The 23,546-nt window shown below is 34.1% G+C and overlaps 4 protein-coding genes across 4 annotated transcripts in view; all 4 read right to left on the minus strand.

The window, feature by feature from the left end:
• LOC115442352 (adenosine receptor A3) overlaps positions 1 to 13,138 on the minus strand; it is a 71,323-nt gene extending 58,185 nt beyond the window's left edge. Inside the window, exon 1 of the mRNA XM_030167361.2 lies at positions 11,239 to 13,138. Coding sequence (XP_030023221.1) covers positions 11,239 to 11,662 — 424 coding nt within the window. The 5' untranslated portion in view covers positions 11,663 to 13,138. The remainder of the gene's footprint in view (positions 1 to 11,238) is intronic.
• Positions 1,248 to 4,140, minus strand: LOC119189567. The gene has a single exon (XM_037439635.1). The coding sequence runs from the start codon at positions 3,929 to 3,931 to the stop codon at positions 2,966 to 2,968; it is 966 nt and encodes a 321-aa protein (XP_037295532.1). The 5' UTR covers positions 3,932 to 4,140; the 3' UTR covers positions 1,248 to 2,965.
• A 5,458-nt stretch (positions 13,139 to 18,596) lies between the features above and the next one.
• LOC119189593 (kelch domain-containing protein 10 homolog) lies at positions 18,597 to 22,193 on the minus strand. Its single transcript, XM_037439737.1, has 3 exons — positions 21,791 to 22,193; positions 21,501 to 21,711; positions 18,597 to 20,131 (listed from the first exon to the last, which is right to left on the minus strand). The coding sequence occupies exons 1-3, from the start codon at positions 22,119 to 22,121 to the stop codon at positions 19,477 to 19,479; spliced, it is 1,197 nt and encodes a 398-aa protein (XP_037295634.1). The 5' UTR covers positions 22,122 to 22,193; the 3' UTR covers positions 18,597 to 19,476.
• Positions 22,194 to 22,760: 567 nt separating this feature from the next.
• Positions 22,761 to 23,546, minus strand: part of LOC115442368 (RING finger protein 10) — a gene marked incomplete in the record, with an annotated part of 5,437 nt that continues 4,651 nt past the window's right edge. Inside the window, 1 exon segment of the mRNA XM_037439610.1 lies at positions 22,761 to 23,251. Coding sequence (XP_037295507.1) covers positions 23,036 to 23,251 — 216 coding nt within the window.

Raw genomic sequence — 23,546 nt, forward strand, 5'->3', positions numbered from 1 at the left:
ATGAGGCCAGTTATCAATAGAAGCACGCACTCTTTCCATGGGAAAATTCTTCACTGCCAATCGTATAGATTGTTTTAGGGACTCCAAATTATCATGGCGTTTAGAGCAAGCTGTACTCTCTAAAACTGACCACAAATCATAATCCAGCGGATTAAGATCGGGACTAGACGACGGCCAGTCTTCAGCTCTGATGAAGTCCGAAACGTTCGATTCCAACCAAGACTGCGTGGACCGAGCTTTATGACCCGGCGCCGAGTCTTGCTGGAAGGACCATACTTGGTTATTGAACATGGTGATGTTAAGGGGCTTAACTACCTTCTCAAGAATGGTATCTTGATACACTTGTGCCGATGTTTTGATACCTTTTTCACAAAAATATGGCTCAGTCACTCCTTCATAGCTAACACCCCACCAAACCATCACTGAAGTCGGATAATGTCCACGTTGCACTCTGTCGACTAATTGGGAAGCTTCCTTAGAGCTTTGAGCATAAATACGGTCATTTTGTTTGTTAAAATGTTGCTCAATTGTAAAAATTTTCTCATCCGTAAACAAAATTTTTCTGTGACCTCCCTTTGCGTACCGCTTCAGTAGTTGTTTCGATTTTACCACCCTATTCTTCTTTAAATTATCAGTTAAGAAATGGCCAGTGCGTCTCTTATAGGCTGCAAGTCCTAAGTCATCTTTTAAAATACGCGACATGGTTCTAGGTGCTATCTTCATTTCCCGAGATAAAATCTTTTGCTTTCGGACAGGATTTCTTCGAATTCTTTCCCTTACTGCTTTGACCACCTTTTTCGTACGAACACTACGTGGACGGCCAGATCTTTTCTGTCACAAACAGAGGAGGTCTCATTGTACCTATTAATAGCCCGGTACACAAACATTTTACTAATACCAAGTGTATGGAGAGTTTTAAAAATTGCATTTGGCTCCATACCTACTTTGTGTAATGCTATCACAGCGATTCGGTTCTCTTTATCACCCCACACCATTTTAATATCGCAAAATATTTTACAATGTATTGGCGCCAAAATGAGAAAACACAATGAACAATCGTATAAAAATGACAGATTCGAAATTCAAATGTAATATTTTTTTATAATTAAGTGTAACAGTATTTATGGCCAGACTAAGTAGTTATCATTATAGTTAATGATATATATGTACTACGTACTCTGGTGTTCTGTAGTATCTGGCGTTCCGAACACTTACAGTGTTCAACTGAAGTGTACTGCAATCCAGTATTGGTTCCTATTTTACTTATACTCCATTTTAAGTGCTTTAGCACTGCAATTTAAAAAAATTGGTTAGACGATGATCGATGTTTTAGCACTGCAGCGAACTTTATTTCTAAGTCCAGATTTTGAACGAATAGTATATATATGGACGTTCGTGTCTATATAATATACGTCAATGTGTATAGTAAATCGAAAGTGGACAAATATAAATTAGTATTTAACCCTAAGTATAGTATATATTGCTGCCCGTTTCTTGGAACATGACTCAACCTAATGAGAACTGTAAGGAGGTTCATTTTTACCGTATGACGTCGACGTATTGTGGTCGCTCCCTAGACAGGGCGACGATGACATAAAAATATGGTATTAGGTACACTCTTTATTGAAATGTCTCTCAAATTAATCTTAGGTAATAAAATACCACTGTAAATTTTATAATATTAAAAAAATATTCAATTAATAAGTGCTTTTAAAATACATTTAAATATTACATTTTAAATTTTCCCGCGTAAATAAACGAAAACGCTAGAGGCCACGTTGCTGATGTCATCTCGACAGTAAATATCAAGTAACAACGCTGTGCATAGAGAAAGAAGAAATTATTACAATTAATATGAGCTACTATCCTTATCATTGGTTTGTTGTACCTGAATGTAAGAATACTAGTGTAAAAACGCCGATAAAAATTATGGATTCAAGTGCCAACTGATATAACTATGAGAATAAGTTGGTTACAACTTGCGAGAAGAATTCCAAATTTAATATCCGAAAAATGTATTTATTTCGATAAACTAGAAATAGTGAACGCGTATTGACACTTCACGTAGTTTACTGCCTTGATGACGTCATGTCATGGCGGCACTCGTTTCGCATATTTGTAAAACAGATAAAAAAGTCAAAACTTTGAATTGAATTTAAAAAAACATTTTATAATTTTATGAACTGAAACTACTATTTTCCGATTGCTTTTTGATTAAACTATCTTATTGACGTATTTTTGGATTTTTTCTCACACACACTAAAATACCCTATATTCAACTCAAAGTAACAAGCCAAGTATTGCACGTTGAGCAAATATTTAAACTGTTATAGCCAATCACAACAAATTGGAATTGGAAATTTGTAGAAATCTCGGAATATTTCTATAATTGTGAGTTTAAATATTTATTTTTCACACACACAGCACAGCACAGCACGGCACAGCTATCATTGTTTTTGTTATTATCCGATCATTAGTAATAGATTCGATATCGCCTAATTTTAATGCTTAATTTCGATAGTACCTACAAAACAGGATCAGAATTTTAATACTGTTAGAATTTATCGTCGAATTTATTTAAAATGTAAAACATTTTATTAAAAACCTGTGTAGATGCTATACGCGTATATTCGTATTTTATGGATTAAAAAAAATAATCTACATTAAAATTAAACTATTTTTCAAAGTCCGTAATAAAATCCGAAAAATAATTTAATGTCTAACATTCGCGTAAACATAAGAAATCATTATAAAAATAAACTACATACAAATCTCACACTAGCAAACTACATAAAACATTCAAAGACACTATCACACATACATGTAAGATGAGATCATAATACATTTAACCTAAATACTACTCAATATTGTGCATATTGTAAAATAGGCTTCTAATAAAGAATTAATATCACTAGTATTACAATCTTAAACGTAAAATATTTAAAAACTAAATTAAGTAATCTATTCAATAATTAGAACAATATCCTAACACCTTGGCCTGATTAAGCGGCTGTTCCTCCTTCACGACTTTTTCCTTCTTGCACATGTTACAACATTTGCAGCACAGAGTCACAGCAATGACCGACCCCACCAACGCTGGCAGCCATATGTACACCGGTACTCCCGAAGGCTTCATAGTTTTAGAATACTCGTACAATAGAGCACACGGGACATGATTTCTCTCTTTAGAAAAGGTTAAATTGTGCCATAAAACGCATTCTTGCTCCCTTGTTATCTTTATTGGCGTGCCATTGTTTTGTAAAAATGGTTTGACGTCAATATAAGACGTTGCTACGTCAATGGTCTGCGAATCCGATTCTAGATGCTTCATACTCGCCACTCGGTCCATAAATGTGGACATCATGAAGCAAGGAAACGACGTCTCATCAAATTGCGTTTGGTCGATCACTTGTAATGAGCAATTTTCTTCTTTCCGGGGCAAGTAGTAGTGCTTGTAATGCCATTGCTCGCCCGCAGATCTACCGAGATTGTACAGAGCAAGGCCAGTGAGTAAGTCACCGAAACGGCTTCCTGACTCCTTGTATTTGTATACATAAGTCGGTAGTAATCCGTGGTACACTGGATACGACGTAGCTGCAGGACAATACCGGCACGTGAAGGATATGTGACTCGGCGGGTGGTATGAAAAGTGGGCGTGGTGTGCATTCACGTGATGATGACTCCCTCTATAGTTGCTGAAGCGTCCGTGCGGTCCTCCTCTTACCTTGGCACTCACGCACAATACATTCACACAGAACAATAAGAGTAGAACCTGGAGCTTCATGATGCAGCGCGAAGTGCGAATCCCGGCGCGCGACTGCCGCAGTTCACAAGATGAGGCGGTTTGGCGCCATGACAGACCCGATGGCGCCAGCATGTCGCGTCGCCCTATCCCGACCAACATGGGGAAACGAATGAATGGGCCGTACATTCACCTCAGGGGGTAAAAACTGCATGCTTTATTGATTACATATTGCTGTGCGCATGTTGACTACAAATATACGATTGGTGATGTCATGCACTGGTTTTTTATAGTAACATTAGATCACGTAGGTCTTATCTACGTCACACATGTAACATCTATTACCCTAGTACTCTTTCTAGAAATCATTAACTGACTTAATTATTCCAGCAAATCTAAAGTATTTAAAAAACATTCTGTATAAAACTATTATTAAATACTTAACAAATTACAAGACTCTTCTACATTAAAATGTAACATAATTTTATTATAATAACAAAAAACACATAAAACATTTCATTCATAAACCAGAGATGTATTGGAAACAAACGATAATTCTAGTCATAATTCCATCTAGCAGACGCGGCGTAATAACTGCTCAGTGCTCAGCCAGAGACCGCGCCTCCGCACAAAGAGCGCGCTTCCTGTCAGATATCCAGATGGACAATTTCCTGAGTGTTTCTGTGCATTGTCACGGATATATTGTGATCCACTGAAAGTCCTTGAGCATTTGAGCCACTTAACACGTCCACGCACGGAGGCGCGTAAGGATTTAACTAGATATGACTAAGATGTATTTTGAGATAAGGAACGGGTCACTTTAATGGTGTTATCTTACTCCTTCCTAGGTAGGGATTGGGTTTTGTAATTTTTCAGTGATTACATCCTTACAAAAATGTTTACATTAGGTACGTAGTCTGTGATAAACACTAAGAACTAAGTTCGTATGGTTGCATAGCGACTATTATACTGTACTGATTGGCAAATCAAAAGGAAATATGATTGCATAGTCGACCGCCAAAAAAATCATGATTATTGCCCATTTTTGGGCGTAGGGAAACCTCCCTGATTATAATGTACCTAATTGCGAAATTGTTACTTCAGTATTCCAACTTATCCGACCGAACGCATTCTTACTGCAGCTAGAATAAATTATAACTTTTTTTTACCACATAAAATTAGTTTACGTAGAACATAATATTAAAACAAATTAAACATTAACTCCACAAATAGCACTGCCGAAAATAGTAAAAAAAACTATGACCAACAATAGATCTAACATAATTTATAAACTTTGTTTTGTCGAAGAGAGTGTGCCAAATTTAAAATGTCTACATAAATATAATAGGCCATAAAAATAATAATGATTGTTTGTATAAAATTCAATCGTCATGAGCTATTACAGGATGTGAATATTAATAAAAGAAAGACGGAACAGTATAGCACTAGTTCACTTAAAACATTATCCAGCCACAATTTCTACCGGCGGTGAGTAAATAAACATTTGATGTAAATTGTGACGCAAACCCATTACATTATAGGAGACTGCATAGAGCCAACATGCTCATCTCACCTCATAATGTTATCTACGAATTTTCTGACGTTAGCAAAGCATAGTCTATACAAATATTGAATTGCATAACACGGAATTAAATAAAACTTATAGTTGATTAATACCATTAATATTGCTATTTTAATACCTTCATCAATGTATTTGCAAACATGTTTCAGCTAAATAACATCGGTGGAAGTTAAAATATAATCCACTATGCTGTCAAATGAGGAATCATCGTTGTTAGATCACCAGTTCCTCGTTTCTTTGCCAGCACAGTGCATTTTATGCTGATGAGGTAAGCTTGGAATTTAAAAAATATTAGTATGGCTCGACAATATGATGTTCACGAGTAAAATGGAAGGCAAGCGCTCATTAACCTTTCCACCTTAACCTCCATGATGTGGTTCACGCCGCTGAGGATAGAACCAGATGCAGAGCGCTTATCGACTCGTCTTCTGCAGTCACGAAATGAAAGGAAAGTACTGGATGAACTACTGATTATAGAATAGACTACCGAGACTCTATCTCTCGAGATTTATCGAAGTTATACGTGTGTGTCCTTTGTTAATAATTATCGATTTTCTTTGACGGTGAAGGAAAACGTCGTCAATAAAGGGAACAGTATATAATACTGGCGGGCTGGTATTATAGTTATTAATCGGCCTTTCCTACTGTACTCACATCACTGTGAAATGGTGTACATTCTGCACTCGGCAATATTTCAGGCAGTTTACGCTTACATCCAACAACTCGTATTCATGACAATCGTATTAATGGTTTCTAGATATTTATATTTTATAGTTTTACACCTTATAACATACGGACGTACTGGTTAAACAATATTTCTTTTAACTTATCAATTTCTTTTGAAGAAACCTCGATATATGTTATAAATGCGATAGTAACTCTGTCTGTCTGTTACGTTTTTACCGCGAAAGCGCTAAGTATATCGATTTTGATGTAATTTGTAAGTAAAAGCCCATGACGTCATACAGTGTTTTAGGGAGTTTTGTAGCAGAAAAAGCATTGCGCGCAGGCAAATCAGCGAGCAATTCCTAGTATAAAATAAGTTTTAAATGAACAGAGACAACGGAGTGTGTGATGTATAAATAAAGTTAATGTAAGCTAAAGTTTCGTAAGGTGAACATTCTCATTAAGTCCCTCAAATACAATAGAATTATTGATATTTTTTAACAGCGCCTCTGAACAAAGGTTATAAATTATACAAAAAAGGGAAATAATACGACGGGAATGAAAATAAAAGCACATTTTAGGTAATTGACAAAAATTCAATTAAGAAAATGGTCGGAGCAAATAACAAATAACGTCTTGTAACGTGATAGCTAACATTATTACAGAGTTGACAGTCTTTGTAGAATCGCATTAGAATAAAATGGATGGTTCTTTAGATAGAGTTCAGGTTGGCCGTAGAGATAGTAGATATTACTAGGTGTTGCTTGCAGTGCCGGATTTATATTTTTTATGAGTGAAGGCCAGTTTAGTTTTTTAATTTATGTATGTATGTAGGTTTCTAAAATACCTAATAATTTTTCATTTGTTTGTATTATGGAAGGCACTAAAGTTAAATAAATGGATGATTAATTAAATCGAGTTAGCGTCCTCTGAAATCTGCCGACCCTAAGAAGCTGCCGCCCATAGGCCGCGGCCCATACGGCCTATTTACAAATCCAGGACTGGGTGCTTGCGGCTTCGCGCGCATGAAATGCTTTTTTCCCTACAAAATTCCCTAAAACGCATGAAGCCAGCGCATCTATTTTAAAAAAATCAGATAAAAATTCCATTATTTTCCATGGCATAATTACCGGGATAAAATGTAGTTTATGTGTTAATCAAGAAAATGGTCTAACTGTGTGCCAAATTACATCCAAATCCCGTTTAGTTGTTTCAGCGTTTATTTCTAACAAACATAAAACCATCCAACCATTTTCACAAACTTCCACATTTATAATATTTATTATTTAGGCCCAGCTAATGATTTTCTCAGTACAAAAGATTGAATAAACTTTAAACTTTTGCCAAATCTAAATTATTTACCCTAGGATTAGGTAATAAAATATGATTATTTTAAGAACAAAATATCATCGCAACATATGCATCATGTTGACTCAAAGTGCATATTACAAATATTTACTGCAACATACAGATTAATATAGACGTATAATATAGACATAACATGCGAATATAATTATAACGTTATTATCAACGAATTATCTTAGTAATTTGTTGGCATATGTATCTATGTATTTTATTAACTATTTTAATCAATAATTGCGCTGGTAGGCTCAGATTTTATCACTAATATTATTAACTAGCTTCCGCTCGCAGCTTCGCCCGCGTGGATTTCGGACTTCAAAAATGGAGGGGGTGCTCAATTTGTCGGGATGTTTTTTTAATGTATGGTGGTATGCAAGTGGTCCGATTGTCCGGTCAGGGTCTGATGATGGGATCCTGGTGAAATCGAAGGAATTATGTAAAATATATCCCACGACATATGCTGTCGTGGGATATATTTTACATAATTTTAAGGAGAACATTTCCGTCATACATGATTTCTGCGTAGCTTTAGCCATTAAGGTTGCACACGCGACGGAAGCTTAAAAAATGGAGTAACTTCTCCCGTTTTCCCAACATTTCCCTTCACTGCTCTGCTCCTATTAATTGTAGCGTGATGAAAAGTATACTATAACCAGCACAGGAGTATGACAAATAATTGTACCAAGTTTCGTTAAAATCCGTCGAGTAGTTTTTGTTTCTATAACGGTTATACAGACAGACAGACAGACAGACAAAAATTTTACTAATTGCATTTTTGGCATCAGTATCGATCCCTAATCACCCCCTGATAGTTATTATTTTGGAAATATATTTCATGTACAGAATTGACATCTCTACAGATTTATTATAAGTATAGATAGAAGATAGATATAAGATGCAATGTTCCACATACCAGCTGTTATAGTAGTCGATTTAAATCAATACTAGAATGATATCATACGTTTCGTTGTTGCCAGACTTCTAAGATTATATGTATAGAGCGGACTTTGGGAAGATAGTCATACAAAAATTCGCACACATAGATGGAGTACCCATCGCTCACACGATGGGTACTCCATCTACCGTGAAATTGTAAAACACCAATGTAAAACACTTCATATTTTTTCCATATCCTGTAATACACGTTTTTGATATGCATTGAAGCATATTTTCTGTAAATATGTTATTTTTGTATTAATATCTAAGAACGCTGTGACATCTTAAATAAATAAATCTTGTCACAAGGAAATTTCAAATAAGACAATGACTTATTACCAATAGGTAATAACTTTTGGAGCACAAGTTTGGTCTCGATGTCCAATCTAACTATACTGTTTAATGTCTTTGGTTTTTGCTAACAAATGTAAGATTTACGCCACGAATGCATGACTAACCAGCTAGATAATGTGGGTGTTAAAGAAAAATTGTTCTGGCCTAAGTCGTAACTCTCGTAACCATATGTGCCTAGCAAATAAACAGTTGTTGTTTATTTTTCGGATGCGGACGTATTCGCGCCACTAATAAGTATTTTTAATACATCGTTATTCATGATGCATGGCCTAAAATCATATTAATTTTAATATTATTTAAAACAAAATAACAAACACTAATTTAAGCCTGGCATAATGGAGTTATATCGTGATTGATAAATTGATTCGTGTTTAATTCACTTTTAAAAGGTCTTTGATCAATATTTATGTTTCCGAATTTAAAAGCTTTGTGATGAATGATTTTTTAAATGTGTTATGCAAACTCTTTAGTGGTTTATTTTTTTAGTTAGCTAAAGTAAACCGAAGTAGTTGACTAATCTACCACAATTAGTGTCGACTATATTCCTGAGTTACTACCATAACAACTAAATCACGCGGTAGAAGATTTAAGTCTCCACCCACTTCGAATTTTCACTAAGAAAAAAAAATATTTTTAGATCAAGATGTAGAATTTTTATTTTTTTATTGGAGAGTTAGGTCTTTTATTTTCTTGATTTTCTATTTATTAATTTCGGATATGATACTTTAAACATTGAAAACATTATGAAATTGTGAGTGTACTTTAATCCTAATCAGAACATTAGAATGTTTTGATTAGGATTAAAGTAATACCGTAATAATAAAAAACCTCTTTTAAATCATTCATTACAAAATATTTGTACAAAAGCAATTAACACCTCCAAATAATTCGAAAAGTACATTTATATAATTAATTAATAAAATTAAAATCCTAAAAATATCTAACCTAACAATATCGGACAAGCTAAATATCACCGTCAGAGTCCCTAATATAATTTTAAAATATGTACAAGTAAATTTTAATGTTCCTTACAAGTTTACTTTTTAACCGCAAAATAAATTTTCATTAAGTTTAACACATTACATTCTAGAGTAACATATGGAATTTTTTTTCTGGAAAAATGCGTAATGGGATTTTTTCCGGGAAGAACGTAACTGACACGCGAGCTCTAAAGCTAAAGCTATCTCCAAGTAGCGGTGAACTTGTTATAAATATAATCTGATCTAGCAACCACAAACACTTGTTCGCATCGTCACTCGAAGGTTGTGTGAACACAATAATGCGCTAGATCATCCATGATTTAAATGGAAGGCGCTTGCACCAATTATATCTTGCACCACACATTTATAAACTACGAAATTTTATGGAAAATCAACAAATTGAATGGAACTGGAAATGACTGGTGCAAAGCGAAAAAAAGTCTGAACCCTAATTAAACTTGAAATTAATCAAAATTTAATCGAATAATGAACTAAAATCATGATCTATTTTAGACAAGAGGAAATATTAGAGATTTACACAAGCTTAAAATATGAATATTATGTCGATACAAAAAATAAGTCGTAGAATCTGTCTAAACTAGAGATCAGTTATAAAAAGTTTTAATTCATCCTTGCAGAAAACGTGCATTATTATTTCAACTAAGTAAATAGGTATGCAATGAAAAAAGCGACAACACTTTTAGAATCACTTGATTGTTTATTAACCAAAGTTCCATTATCTTCTGACGCAAATAGATATGAAACCCTTCGTTCTCGTGATCAATGTTTCAGCTACGGAAGTAGCAGCAACACAATTGTTTTTTTCTTCAAACAACTTTTGTAAATAATTGTTATAGAATATAGAAACGAAAACACCTCCCGGAGAAAAATACGTGGAATAATGGAGAATATCAATAAACATTAGGTAGGGATTTTGGCTTTGTTTTGCGCGTTAATCATTATTTGAAATATAGATATTTTTAGTTAATTTTACTTTTCTCATTACCTGAGACAGCAATGACAGGTAGAAGTGGAATAAATACACTCTGGGGGGCACCCATTAATAATAATTTGATAGATATATTGACATCAAACCGTCAAATATTACTCATTATTTGAACATTGTTTTTTTCTTTCTTACTATGAAGATACCTTTATGTAATATAATATTGTGTTTCTACTATTACCAATGTACCTTTCTTGTCCTTACCTATTTTGTACTTAATATTATGAAGTCTGAAGTTTTCATAGGAATTTAGAAAGAAACGGCACTAATGCAATCAATTTCTTCGATGAGTTAAATACGGAGTGTTTACAATTCCTGCTTAAATTTATAACTGCCTCTAACTCACGAACATAAATGATTGTAGAACTAATAAACTATTCAACCACTGGTTTTGATGCTTTTATTATTATTATAAGGTGTTGATGTCCATTGTATTCAAATGCTAATGTCACTGAAGAGGCAATAAAAATAATTATCAGAGCTGACCTCCGCCTGGCAAAGATATTAGTTTATCGATACAACAATCACCCCGATTATTCCGGTGTAGACAAAGATAATCCATACATGGTCATAATAAGGACTTTAAAAGTGGTTATTACATGAAACTCACCGATAGCCGTCCTTGTGCGGACATTCCTCGAGTAGCACATAGGATGCAGGATCGCCCAGTAGCGGTCCACTGAGACGCCAACCAAGCAGAAGATGCTGATTGTGCAAAGCATCACCAACAACGACACGGTGAACAAACACGCGTGCAGGTTCCTCGGCAAGCCCACTGAAGCCAAAATTGCAAACGGTATCCCAAGTAGCCCGACTAGAAAATCTGCTGCTGCCAAAGACACTATATAGTAGTTCGTCCGACGCCTCAATCTTCGATCACGACGAAACACGAACATCACCATGGCATTGCCAACAACCGCCACAAGGGCCACTAAAATTTCGAAAGTCGTATACGCTGCATGAAGTTCGGGTGTCGGCGATCGGTGAGGAGCCGACCCCGGTGTCGAGGACACTAATTCGTCGGTCATCTCCATTGCTTAAGATTTCTATCGGGAGACACCTGGCACGTCGCATTGTAATTTACATTCTAAAACTGACCACATTACTACGTGAAACTTTACACTTTAATGGAATGTAGGCAATGTCGATGCTAATACGACCGAAGTATATTTAATCATGTTGTCGCCATAGGTATAGTGGCAAAATTTTTGCAGTAGCGTCAACTTTCGAGTCCAAAACAATAGTATTATCTGTTATCCGTATTCGAATCACGAATAGCAGCGGGTGAGGCGAGCGTGTCCCGTCCGCGAGGCGCGCTTCCCATCACTGCGGGCGCGAATTGGCGCGAAACCGCGACTACGACGGCGATCATCCCGACGCACGCCTTACGCCGACGCGCTTAGCACTTGTTGCGATCTGCGGAGTACCGGCACTCATTAGTGACCACTGCCCTCAAACTAAGGAAGGGTAAGTGCTATATACACGGAAGCAATCTTTCTACATACGTAATACGACGATTTATTATGCATGTTTCCGTTGTCTAAGTGTGATCACATGCGAACTACTAAAACGCAACTCCTTTAAATTAACTGTAGTACCTTATCAAATGCACCAATAAATACTAATACTATTATAGCTGATTAAACATACCTTCTAAGTAAGTGTAACTCGTACAGTAGTTTAGCGTAACCAAGATGCAAAAAGCCCTTTAGCCCAGTAACACAATTAACCGAAATAAGCGGACCTACATATTCAACTTTTCGGTAAGTATGTAAGATACTGTTAGCTTTTATAGGGTAGTAACCTAAAGCAATAGTCGTACCATGAGGGCTTCGTCGCACCACCTATCCCTAGGGTAACTACAACTTGAACGCATGCCCATAAATATAAAACGAGCCACATCATGTCACCCATAACTTGTAATGGCAAAAAGACCATTTTTTTATGTCCAATTATGATTAGAAAACTCAATATGTCTTAAGTTTGCAGTTAACACCTAGTCTCCCCTTGGCAACGCTTGTATTTTTGATTCAAGGTCATTCAAGGCAACCAATGTAGTATGAACTTCCAGTGTGCGGAGCGTCGACCAGTGGGATGCAGGACTTTATTATTTAATAATAACGATCACAACTAAAGCACTAGAAAGGAATTAAATTTCTATGTTTGCAAATGCCCGACATCATTGTTGTAAGTTATGGCCAGAAGTACATGAATAGCAAGATGTACCTAAATATTTTTTAGTTGGCATTGCTTGTTCGTCCATTTATGAATATTTAGTTTAATGGCACCAACATCCCAGATCCTGAGGGCAAAGTTGGTGGTACCAAATAAATACGCCTTAACCACCTTCAAAGATTCTGCTAAATCATAGACACTAGATTAATTACCGCTTCTCCCCGATACCGCTCTGCAGTTTCTTTTCTTTCGAGCCTTCGAAACCACACAGTAAAATATTAAACACTAAAACAGTCCACACTCCTGGGCCTAGGTGCTCGAAATAGAAAAGCTATTTTTTTTTGTTTAACCAACTGGTATATAAAGTTCTATGCGGTGTAAACTTAGAAGACTGGCGGCGTTTCAAAAGAAAAGAATAGAGATTATACAAATAAGGGGTTTATACCAGTTCATGCTTTAGACAAAAACGTCTACAGTACGCCTTACTTAGAACGGGGCCGTGACTCTATCGCTTAAAAGTCACCGATAGCGTAACTTCGTGACAACTACAAAAATCCAAAAACTCGACCTCTAAAATAACAACCCTGCATATACAGGGCACGTTGCCATCATATCGGAGCAAGCGATTATAGTATGGTAACAGCTTAATATTGACTCTCTTGATATTATTTCCGTAGGCCCCACGACCCATCCCCACTTAATCCCAATCTTCAGAATCCTATCCTCGATTTGTCGTGAAATTATTTTATTTAGGGGATATTGGGGAGCAGATGAACCACTTACATAGTCATTTGCCGGCCTATATAAAAAAAATCGTATTACAGTTATAGCCGATTCTGATGAGATGATTTCGCCGTTTGTATGTATTAAAATAAATTTATAGACAGTTTTGACACATTTTATTATGAAGTTTTATAACTACTTAAACTACAGTTGCCTGTCCTTTTCAGCCACAGTGATGGTAAATACTACTCATCCCTTACAATATCAAAATCACATTTTTTTAATACGCTCGAACATTATATCAGACACTCAAAAGTCGTCCATGGCCACAAATTTTTGGAATATTGGAATGAGTGAATTGAGAGATACACGGACAGTAATAGTGTACAATCAGCAAAGTTGGCGGTCGACCACCCTAAGGGTCAAAATAAATTGGCAAATTTGTTTTACTACGTTTGGGAGGCGGGGTTTGGGATCGATTGCATAGATCGATATCAGTCGTAAGTCTGCTGGCTACCTGCAATGACGTTACGTAACACTACCGAACCGCTGCTGAGTGTATAATAGAAAACGAAATTAAAATTGATGCGCGCACGTCTATGCTATGACGATAATTCCTATACTTGTAAGATGCATATCGTCGGCGTAAGGAACGTAATAACAAAAGTTTTATAGTTTGGAGACAATCGCGATTTACAGTGTTTATATTGTTAAATTTTTGGCATTATTTTTTAATAAATAAGAAACGACATTATGTTAATTATTTTATATCATATTATGTGCCTGATTATCTTCTTTTTTAACTTTTTAACAAACCAAACTTTATGTTGTATTAAAAAATAATCATTTTAAAGCAATTTCCGCCATATTTGGTCACAACTATATTTTGTTAGTAAATTATGATTAGCTACTTTTTAAGCCGTTTTTTAGTTTTCGGTCTCTTTAAACCCATAGTCTATAATTAATTTATTAAATAAATTCAATGGCTGCATAATATTATGATTGAATTTTGAATCGTAAAAATTTAAACTGTCCAGTTTATTCAATTCGTTCAATAATTCATATTATAATAATAAATCATAGTTAATAGATTTCATTATTTGAATTGTTATTTTATTTTATTTCAAAAACTTAGACGATAACATTTTATTCCAATCTTTGTATTTACAAATATTATGTATTAACATTAAAGTTAAAATAATTGACCTAAAATTATTAGCTTCTTGGAGATATTGTTTTTTTTTTTATTTCCTCTTAATGATCTTTTTTTATCTTAAATATGAATAGTTTTTGAGTTAATAACGAAATACCTTTTTTTCATCCTAATTTGAACTATTTAACACCTTTTTGAAGTAGTTAATTGGACTATTTATCGATATGCAGCGATTATTATTTATTGAATTTGAGGCGAGTTTAAAGATTTTATGTGTAGGTGGTAATATGCTTTTATTAGAGTAATATTGAAAGGCCAACATTTTTATTGCTGCAGATGTTGTTTGAAAAGAATAAATATATCACATAAAAATGGTTTGTTAAAGAGCGCATTTTTTATCAATGTTTGTATTGACACCGGTCTTACGTGGACGCATTTATCGTTAAACTGAGTCGATTGTTATGCTATTGAATTTAGAGGCATTTAAAGATTATAAGTGTAGGCGTAGATTTGAATTCTTATTACAGTAGTATTTGCAAGGCTAACATTTTATTGCTGCACATGTCCAGTTTGTAAATTTTAGTTACTTTCTTTAGCCAATTATTTAGTTTTCGCTGAGTTAAAACCCAAAGTCTATAATCAACTTACACTTATTGATTTTTTTTTACCGATTTAATAGCTGCATATTATGATTGAATTTTGAATTATATAAATTACTTAAACAGTTTATTTAATTCGTTAAATCATTCACATAATCATAAATTATTGTTATTCGTTTCATTATTAGAAATTATTATATTTTTTCTCAATTGTTTTTATGCTTTTTTTGAACATTTTATTTACTTTTAAAGGACATGTCCGTTTTTTGTATGGGCGCTGGTTTTATGTTTCGAATAAATTCCAACCAACCTCAAACTTATTGAATAATAATGTGCCAAAAATTAGTAACTTGGAGTCATTAAATAATAATTTTAGACCCTTCATTGATAAGAAAAATAAGAAAGAAAAGTCATGGCTGAGTAATTCATACAAATAATTTCACGATTCGTCAAAAGATATAACTACCTGTTTTTTTACATAAGTAAGTGTTATTATTATCATTTACGGATATAAAGGGAAAAATTTTAAAAATAAGAAAATTTGAAAAAAATATTTGCAGTAAGTAATTATTTTCAGAGATAACTAAACAAGATTTTTGATTACTTAACTTTTTCGGGATGCCTTCCAAATGGAATAACGTTTATATTTGCAGAGTTCATTTTAAGTGTAATATTTAAAGTAAATAATTTTTTAAATCTCACAATCAAATCTTTCAAATAAAATGATTTATTTCAATAGGCTCGTTTTGTGAAACAGTCAATGAGGCTCACGCACATATCGCTACGATATATAATTATCAAAAGTTAAAATCGAATATAGTAGATAATATATTTGCAACACCAATAAATAATGAGATACACATGTAAAATGAAATTTCGTAGAAAGTCTATGTAAATAAAACACATTTTTTGTTACTTCAGTGATATGATTTAATTGTATTCATTACAAGTTTGATACGCTCAGCAGGCAGGTTGAGTAGAGTGTGCGCTCTGGATCGGTTGGCGATGAAGCTCTCATCCGCATCCTAGTGTATACATCGAGGGACAGTGGTTCTCTGTAATACAATTAAATTATATATTAATTACTAAAATCTATTATTCTAATAATATTTTAACGTAATGACTACAGTGCCAAAATAATAAAATTTATATGGGAGCAGAACGCCAGTGCGGCCGACACAAAATACGTGGGTCAAGTACGAAATAATCCAAATTAAGTAAAAAAAAAATCAGCTTTGTTTTCCATAATTGCACACATTTTATTGAGATAAAAATCCCAAATTTGCATTAAATCGGATTGTAATTCTACTTTAATTCAGTGCTACATATTATGTAGTTGTAAAAGAAACAATAATAACAGAAACCTCTGGGTTAAACTGGGTGGGACTTAAACGTCTATAAGCGGATCTTACAAACGCGCCGACATAGTTAATTACTCTAGTAAGAAATCATATTACCACTACTTAAAATCTTTAAACTCGTCTAAATTCAATAAACAATGGACGCCGCTTTCCGATAAAGGCGTCGACATGGAACCGGGGTTAACAACAACATAAAAAATGTCGTCCTCTAACAAAGACCCTTTTTATGTGAAATCTTTACACTTTTTTAAACTGCACATGTGCAGCAATAAAAATGTTGGCTATGCAATATTACTGTAATAAAACAACTTATCGCCTATCCATAAATTATTTATACTCGTCTATATTTTTGGCATTAAATAAAAATTATTAATAAAGGAGATAGAATTTCGGGCGTCTTCTTCTTTAAATTGGAAATTTCCTCCTTATTTCTTAAATAAGGAGGATTTAAATTAAAATTTCCTCCTTATTTCTTATTTTTAAGTTATCGAAGAACCTCTTTATCCTCTTAATAACAATTGTATTTTTTTAAGTGCCAATGAACACTAAAGATTATTTTTCTAGACGTCATGTTATCCAAATCGAATGAGCTATCACTCATATTTTTGGATCTTTCTAATACATAAATTGACACCTTTTTGAGCTTATTGACTGGACTAAAAGGCTTACCGGCCTGTCTTAATATATTCCCAACATTAAATTAGAGTTTACTATTAAAAGTTGACGGTAAAAGTTACGCTTAATGCTACTGCTGTTTCAATATCGAAAACTCTGAATTTTTAACTGAGATCAAGAAAAGATAGGTAACACCTATAAGTATAGTGAGTATACCCGTCGAAGTAGTTTATTTTTGCATTGAGTACTTTTAAGTTTTCCAATTATATTTCTTTTCAATATATTGACATTTGATTATTCGTAAAGCAACTTAAATAACATACTACATAGATTACTACAAGTATGATCAATAGCACTATGTTAATTTTTGGCAAAAAACACACAATGACTAATGATATTTGACCCTACGATAGATAGGATAACTTAAGGATTAATATAAAATATAATAAGTAGCATATTGAAGTCTGTTTTACACAATTAAAGGAATAAGTATTCATTAAAACTCAATAATATTATAATTATATTTAAAAGAGCTTAAAAGGTGGTCTATGTTGGCTTTAAATATAATTAATTATGATGACCAATAATTAAAAAAGCCATAAACCGCGATTTTCTCAAAACTGCAAAATTTTAATTATTAGTTCTCTGCCCTGACGATATTTTTCCCACGCATATTAACGTCCACTAGTTAAAATTAATATTAAAATATTATATAGTATAGTATGACTGATTTACTTACTGTAATATTTAATTCCCGGAATATATAATCCATGGTGCAGTAGTCACATGACGGGTCGGCGACTAAGTAATTAAGAGTCCAGTAAACGAACATAAGTCTACGTAGTGGCAAGATATCGGTGTCCGTAAACGAAAAAAATAATTGTGAGCAAAATACTACTGGTACTCAATAGTTGCGTGCGCGTCGTCAATCAGTAAAATACAACTAAAGTAAACAATAATAGTTATCTGCTGTTCCTTTCGCACATCTCCAAAACTGTCGTAATTGGTGAAATATGAGACAGGGGCGTGTCTAAATATCTCGGGACATTAGACCGGTCAAGCAAAATGTGTTTGGAAGTGTACTAGCACCAACTTGTCCGATTGTACATGAGTAAATTTCGACTGTTCAATCTGGCTTTATAATTGAGTCTTATTATTAAATGTAAGAAAGTCCAAATTCGGGAAGGTTAGCAACTTTTGTAAATATTTTTGATGACAATTTATAGATTACCTTACATATTTTTAAAACATAAATCGCCTGATCTTATGATAAAGCTGCATTTTAATTAGGTACCTACAGGATAGAGATGACTGCCAAATATGCATCGTAAAGAATGGCAAATATATTTGAGACCCCTTTATTTTTCTTCCTTTATCATAGTTTCAAATACATGTAATACATTTCATACAATGAATCTTTTTTGCCAGCCATTATTGCTTTTCATAAAGTTGCTCAACATCAACGAACGGCACACGAATTCCATTCTACTATTATTTAATGTATTTATACGAGTATATTATGTAGACGTCAACTAGTAATATGCAGAAACTTAAGTCTAATGTAGTTTATTAATTAAATATTCTGAATGCCATGTTCTTCTTAACACTGTTTTTATATATCCTTTCGATCCTATATTAATAGCAAGCACATAATACATGATTACAAGAACCAATACCTTACACACAAAAACATAAATTATCAAAATAGGTTTTATTTTTGGCCTAACGACTTTTGACATTTTCGTAGTGCATATTACCTTTGTAATAAATACACTTAATTACAATAAGAAGTCAATAAAAAAATTCGCCAAAATGCTTTATAAAGTAGCGTGATTAATGGCAAAATGTGGGGTAATAGTTATCATAAAATAGTCTTTATTTATGTAGTGATAAATAATGTAAACAATAAGCTGTATATTCTGCAGCTGAAAATAATATTTTGTAACAAGATGATAAAAAAATTATTTGTGAAACATGACATTAATCATGATATAATACAAAAACAACTGCATGCTATAACACAAATCATTCTTCTACATGATTCATTAAAACAATAGAAGTGACAAATCTGTCACACACACAAAACTTCATATTATGTCAAAAAATTAAATCACTTGACATTGGTCAACAAAATATCATTGTGAAACACAAAAAAACTTAAGACATAAATATTGAAATTTACAAAATTATTAACATAATATTGTATAAAATGTCCTTACTCTTTACTGAGGATGTATCCTATTTACAAAATGTCCTGGTATACCAAGATTTAACAGATGTGTTCGGTTTACTCTGTATAATCTAGGATGAAATGCAATTAACGCTTCCCAACATATTTCACTTAACTTTGGTATGCATAACCACACTTTATATAAAATATTGTTCCTACTTGTGGCATCATCTTTTGGTTCTATGCCACCAAACACGCACATGCACCCATATGAAGTAACAGCTGATGAGTGGAAATAAAGGGGATGTGGTAAAACAGTTTTCTGCATAAGTGTCCATTGCAGGTCAGATATGTTGAGTCGCCAGATATCATCAAACACTGCCTGGCCATCCGATCCTCCTGCTACAAACACTTGGACTCCATGTGGTGTGTCAACCTGCACAGCACTGTGGCATTTTCTTGGCAATGGAGACACTATGTCTTTTTTACTATCATCAGGTTTAGGTGACAATATTGTCCATTTTTTAGTTTCTAAATCAAATACGGGTATTTCCATCAGTTCAAATGCCCATTCTCCAGTTCCTCCACCAATTACGTAAAGTTTCTCACCCACACGGGCTACCTCATGCCTGTATCTGCCAATAGGTTCACCATCCTGACCTGTTCCTACATATACGGATTCCCAAACTAGTGATCGCAGATCTAATCTGAAACAAAACATTTTATATAATAATACTACATGTAATAATGTTTCTTTTATTTTTATATTTATACTAGCTTTTGCTCGCGGCTCCGCACGCGTTATAAAAAGTTTTTCAGGCTAAAGTTTTCCATTATTAAAGTAGTAGTTTCCTGGGAGCCTATGTTCTTCCCAGGGTTTCAAACTGTCTCCATACCAAAGTTCATCTTATTACGTTGGGTAGTTTTTGAGTTTAAGACGTTTAGGCAGACGGATGCAGCGGGGGACTTTTGTTTTATAATATATTTTTTAGAACTTTTTAAGAGGAACAATCCCGTCATACATCATTGTTGCATAACTTTAACCGTTTAAGCAGCGCACGCAACGGAAGCTCTCATAACTAATAAATTGTCCCCGTATTTGCAACATGTTTCATTACTGCTCCGCTCCTATTGGTATATAGCGTGATGATATACAGCCTATAGCACCCCACAAATAAAGGGCTATCCAACACAAAACAATTTTTTTAGTTCAAACTGGTAGTTCCTGAGATTAGCCATTACTGCTCCGCTCCTTTTGGGTATAGCGTGATGATATATAGCCCATAGCAATTCACGAACAAAGGGCTATCCAACGCAAAAAGAATTTTTCAGTTTGGACCGGTAGTTCCTGAGATTAGCCATTACTACTCCGCTCCTATTGGGTATAGCGTGATGATATATAGCCCATAGCAATTCACGAACAAAGGGCTATCCAACGCAAAAAGAATTTTTCAGTTTGGACCGGTAGTTCCTGAGATTAGCCATTACTGCTCCGGCCGCTCCTATTGGGTATAGCGTGATGATATATAGCTTATAGCACTCCACGAACAAAGGGCTATCCAACGCAAAAAGAATTTTTCAGTTTGGACCGGTAGTTCCTGAGATTAGCCATGACTGCTCCGCTCCTATTGGGTATAGCGTGATGATATATAGCCTATAGCACTCCACGGACAAAGGGCTATCCAACGCAAAAAGAATTTTTCAGTTTGGACTGGTAGTTCTTGAGATTAGCGTTCAAACAAACAAACAAACTCTTCAGCTTTATATAATAGTATAGATATATCAATCGTAACAGCTTATTTAGTTAGAACATTGGCAATAAAGTAATTTACACTTTCGATATTAGAGAAAATTAAAAACATCAAAACTATAATAACATATATATATTCAGAACAAATTTGATTATTAATTATTAATGATGTATTATTCTTTAAGAGAACTATTTAAAATTAATATTCATTATTCATTCTCATAGATTCAACATAGTCAAAAAAATATGTCTATGTTTAATCTTATCTCCCAATTCTATTTTAAATAATTGTTTATTTACTTATCTTAGACACTTCAAACACTTACCTATATATGTCGCAATTATAAGCGAATCCATTGGTGCCACCTACTGTATAAAAGTAACCATCATGACACAATACTGATTGCCCATATTGGCCAGGTGGCTTGGCGCCCGTTACATCTAATACTCGTAGTTTAGCCTCACCAGGGGCCGCCCGCCACACAATCACATCATTACTGCATTTATTGCCAAACGGAGCACCAGTACCACCAAAATCTACAAGTAAAAAGATAATAATAAGCAATCAGAAATAATTTGCATGTAACCATTATTCATTTTCATTTTGGTTCACAACTAACCATTAAGTATTTGCCAGACATATACATAGCGTTTGACGCTAATTCATCAGGCATATTCTCGACCACCCTGTGTTGCTTCCATTTTCGACTAACTAGTGAAAAACTCCAAAGTTCTTTGAAGAGAGGGCGCGCCGGACTCCACGTAGGATTATCCCTCTGAAGATTAGTGAGAGGCAATGATGGATTGTATCCACCAAAACAATATATATGTGAATCGTCACATGCAATCCTGTGTCCACTTCGAGGCCTAGGGCTTTCGATACCGCGACACTTAACTTCAGTAAGCTTGAAGGGCTCGAAAATGAAATCTTTCTTTGTGGACCGCATGGTTCTTGATACAATCACATAAATTTCTAAAATAGGAAATAGTTTTATGTTATTTATGATTCCATTGAGAAAATAAAAATATATAGTCCAGGCAATCGAAACCTATTTTGACATGTGGGAACAAAGAATTTTGACAGATTTGTCGAATGTCAATTGCCGGCCAAAGAGATTTTTTTTTTTAATTTTGATTTTTCCTTTATTATTGGGAAGGTGCCGCGGCCAAAGAGAATTATAAATTAATAGTATAGATATGGAATTGTCGGCTATCGTGAGTATTGACAAAAATTTTCATTAATTTCCTCAGATTTTCACACCTCACTCTGTATTTTACAGTGTAAAGTAAGAATATATTTATATCGTGTTTATTTTTCGCGCTAATATAACTACTCAAAACATGCTCAGAACTATGTCTAGCAAATAAAATTTTTTTTGGGCCTTCAAATAGGTACCTGCTTGACCCCCTCGACTCCTTGTAAAACATGTATATGGCTCGAACAAAAATAAACATAGAAACCTTTCCAAATAGCTTTTATACTAATGTTAAACCTATCCTAACGATTTGTTGCTTCTTCTATTGATTCTATATCTTCTGAACGACTGAACAAAAACAATGTCATAATTACGTCCTCATTTATTATATTTTTACAAAGTTGAAATTGGTTACACAGAATATGTTATAAGATGACAATATTGAACAGCAATCGTATTTATTTCAACAAAACATAATTTCTAAAATACATTAGCACAATTCTTGCCGCCAACAAATTACTAGTCACTAAACAGCAAAATTAAACTTGCAGTTCTATAAGGTATTCAAATTTTTATAAATTCTTTTAAAACTATTTTTTATGTATAGAACAAGCTGTTAAAAATTTATAAAATATTAACACAAGAGATAATAATAAGGAACAAAATTAAGGTGCTCTCTGCATTCCAGTGGCAAAAAGAATTTTATGCTTGGTCTTTTTGTTTTTCTTAGAAGAAGGCGAAGGAGTAGCGTGGAGAGCGGCCTCGATGGCGTCGCTAAGGCAAAGTGTGCGAGGGCAGGTGCCTTCCTCCTCTTCGGCTGGCTGCGGAGGCGGTGGCGTAGGCACTTTACGTACGCGCCATGTCCCACTAGTGCTTGCCATCTGGAAAAATCATATTTCAAACACATCATTCCAATTCGAGACACAGGATTATAAACCATTATACACAAACTATTTGTCGATTCACAGCGATTAAAAAATAATTACATAATAATTAAATTTCATTAAACATAGCAACAATATTTATAATAGATTATTATAAATAACCTCTAACTATAATTACTGACATTGGAACTTATAGGTACTTTGTATTTAAATTTTGTTGTATCGCTACTATTCATGGGCAGGTATTGCGTTTATCATAAGACATGCAACTATCTAATGTCTTTGTGTATAA

This window comes from Manduca sexta, chromosome 17 (assembly GCF_014839805.1).
Source record: "Manduca sexta isolate Smith_Timp_Sample1 chromosome 17, JHU_Msex_v1.0, whole genome shotgun sequence".
NCBI lineage: Eukaryota > Metazoa > Arthropoda > Insecta > Lepidoptera > Sphingidae > Manduca > Manduca sexta.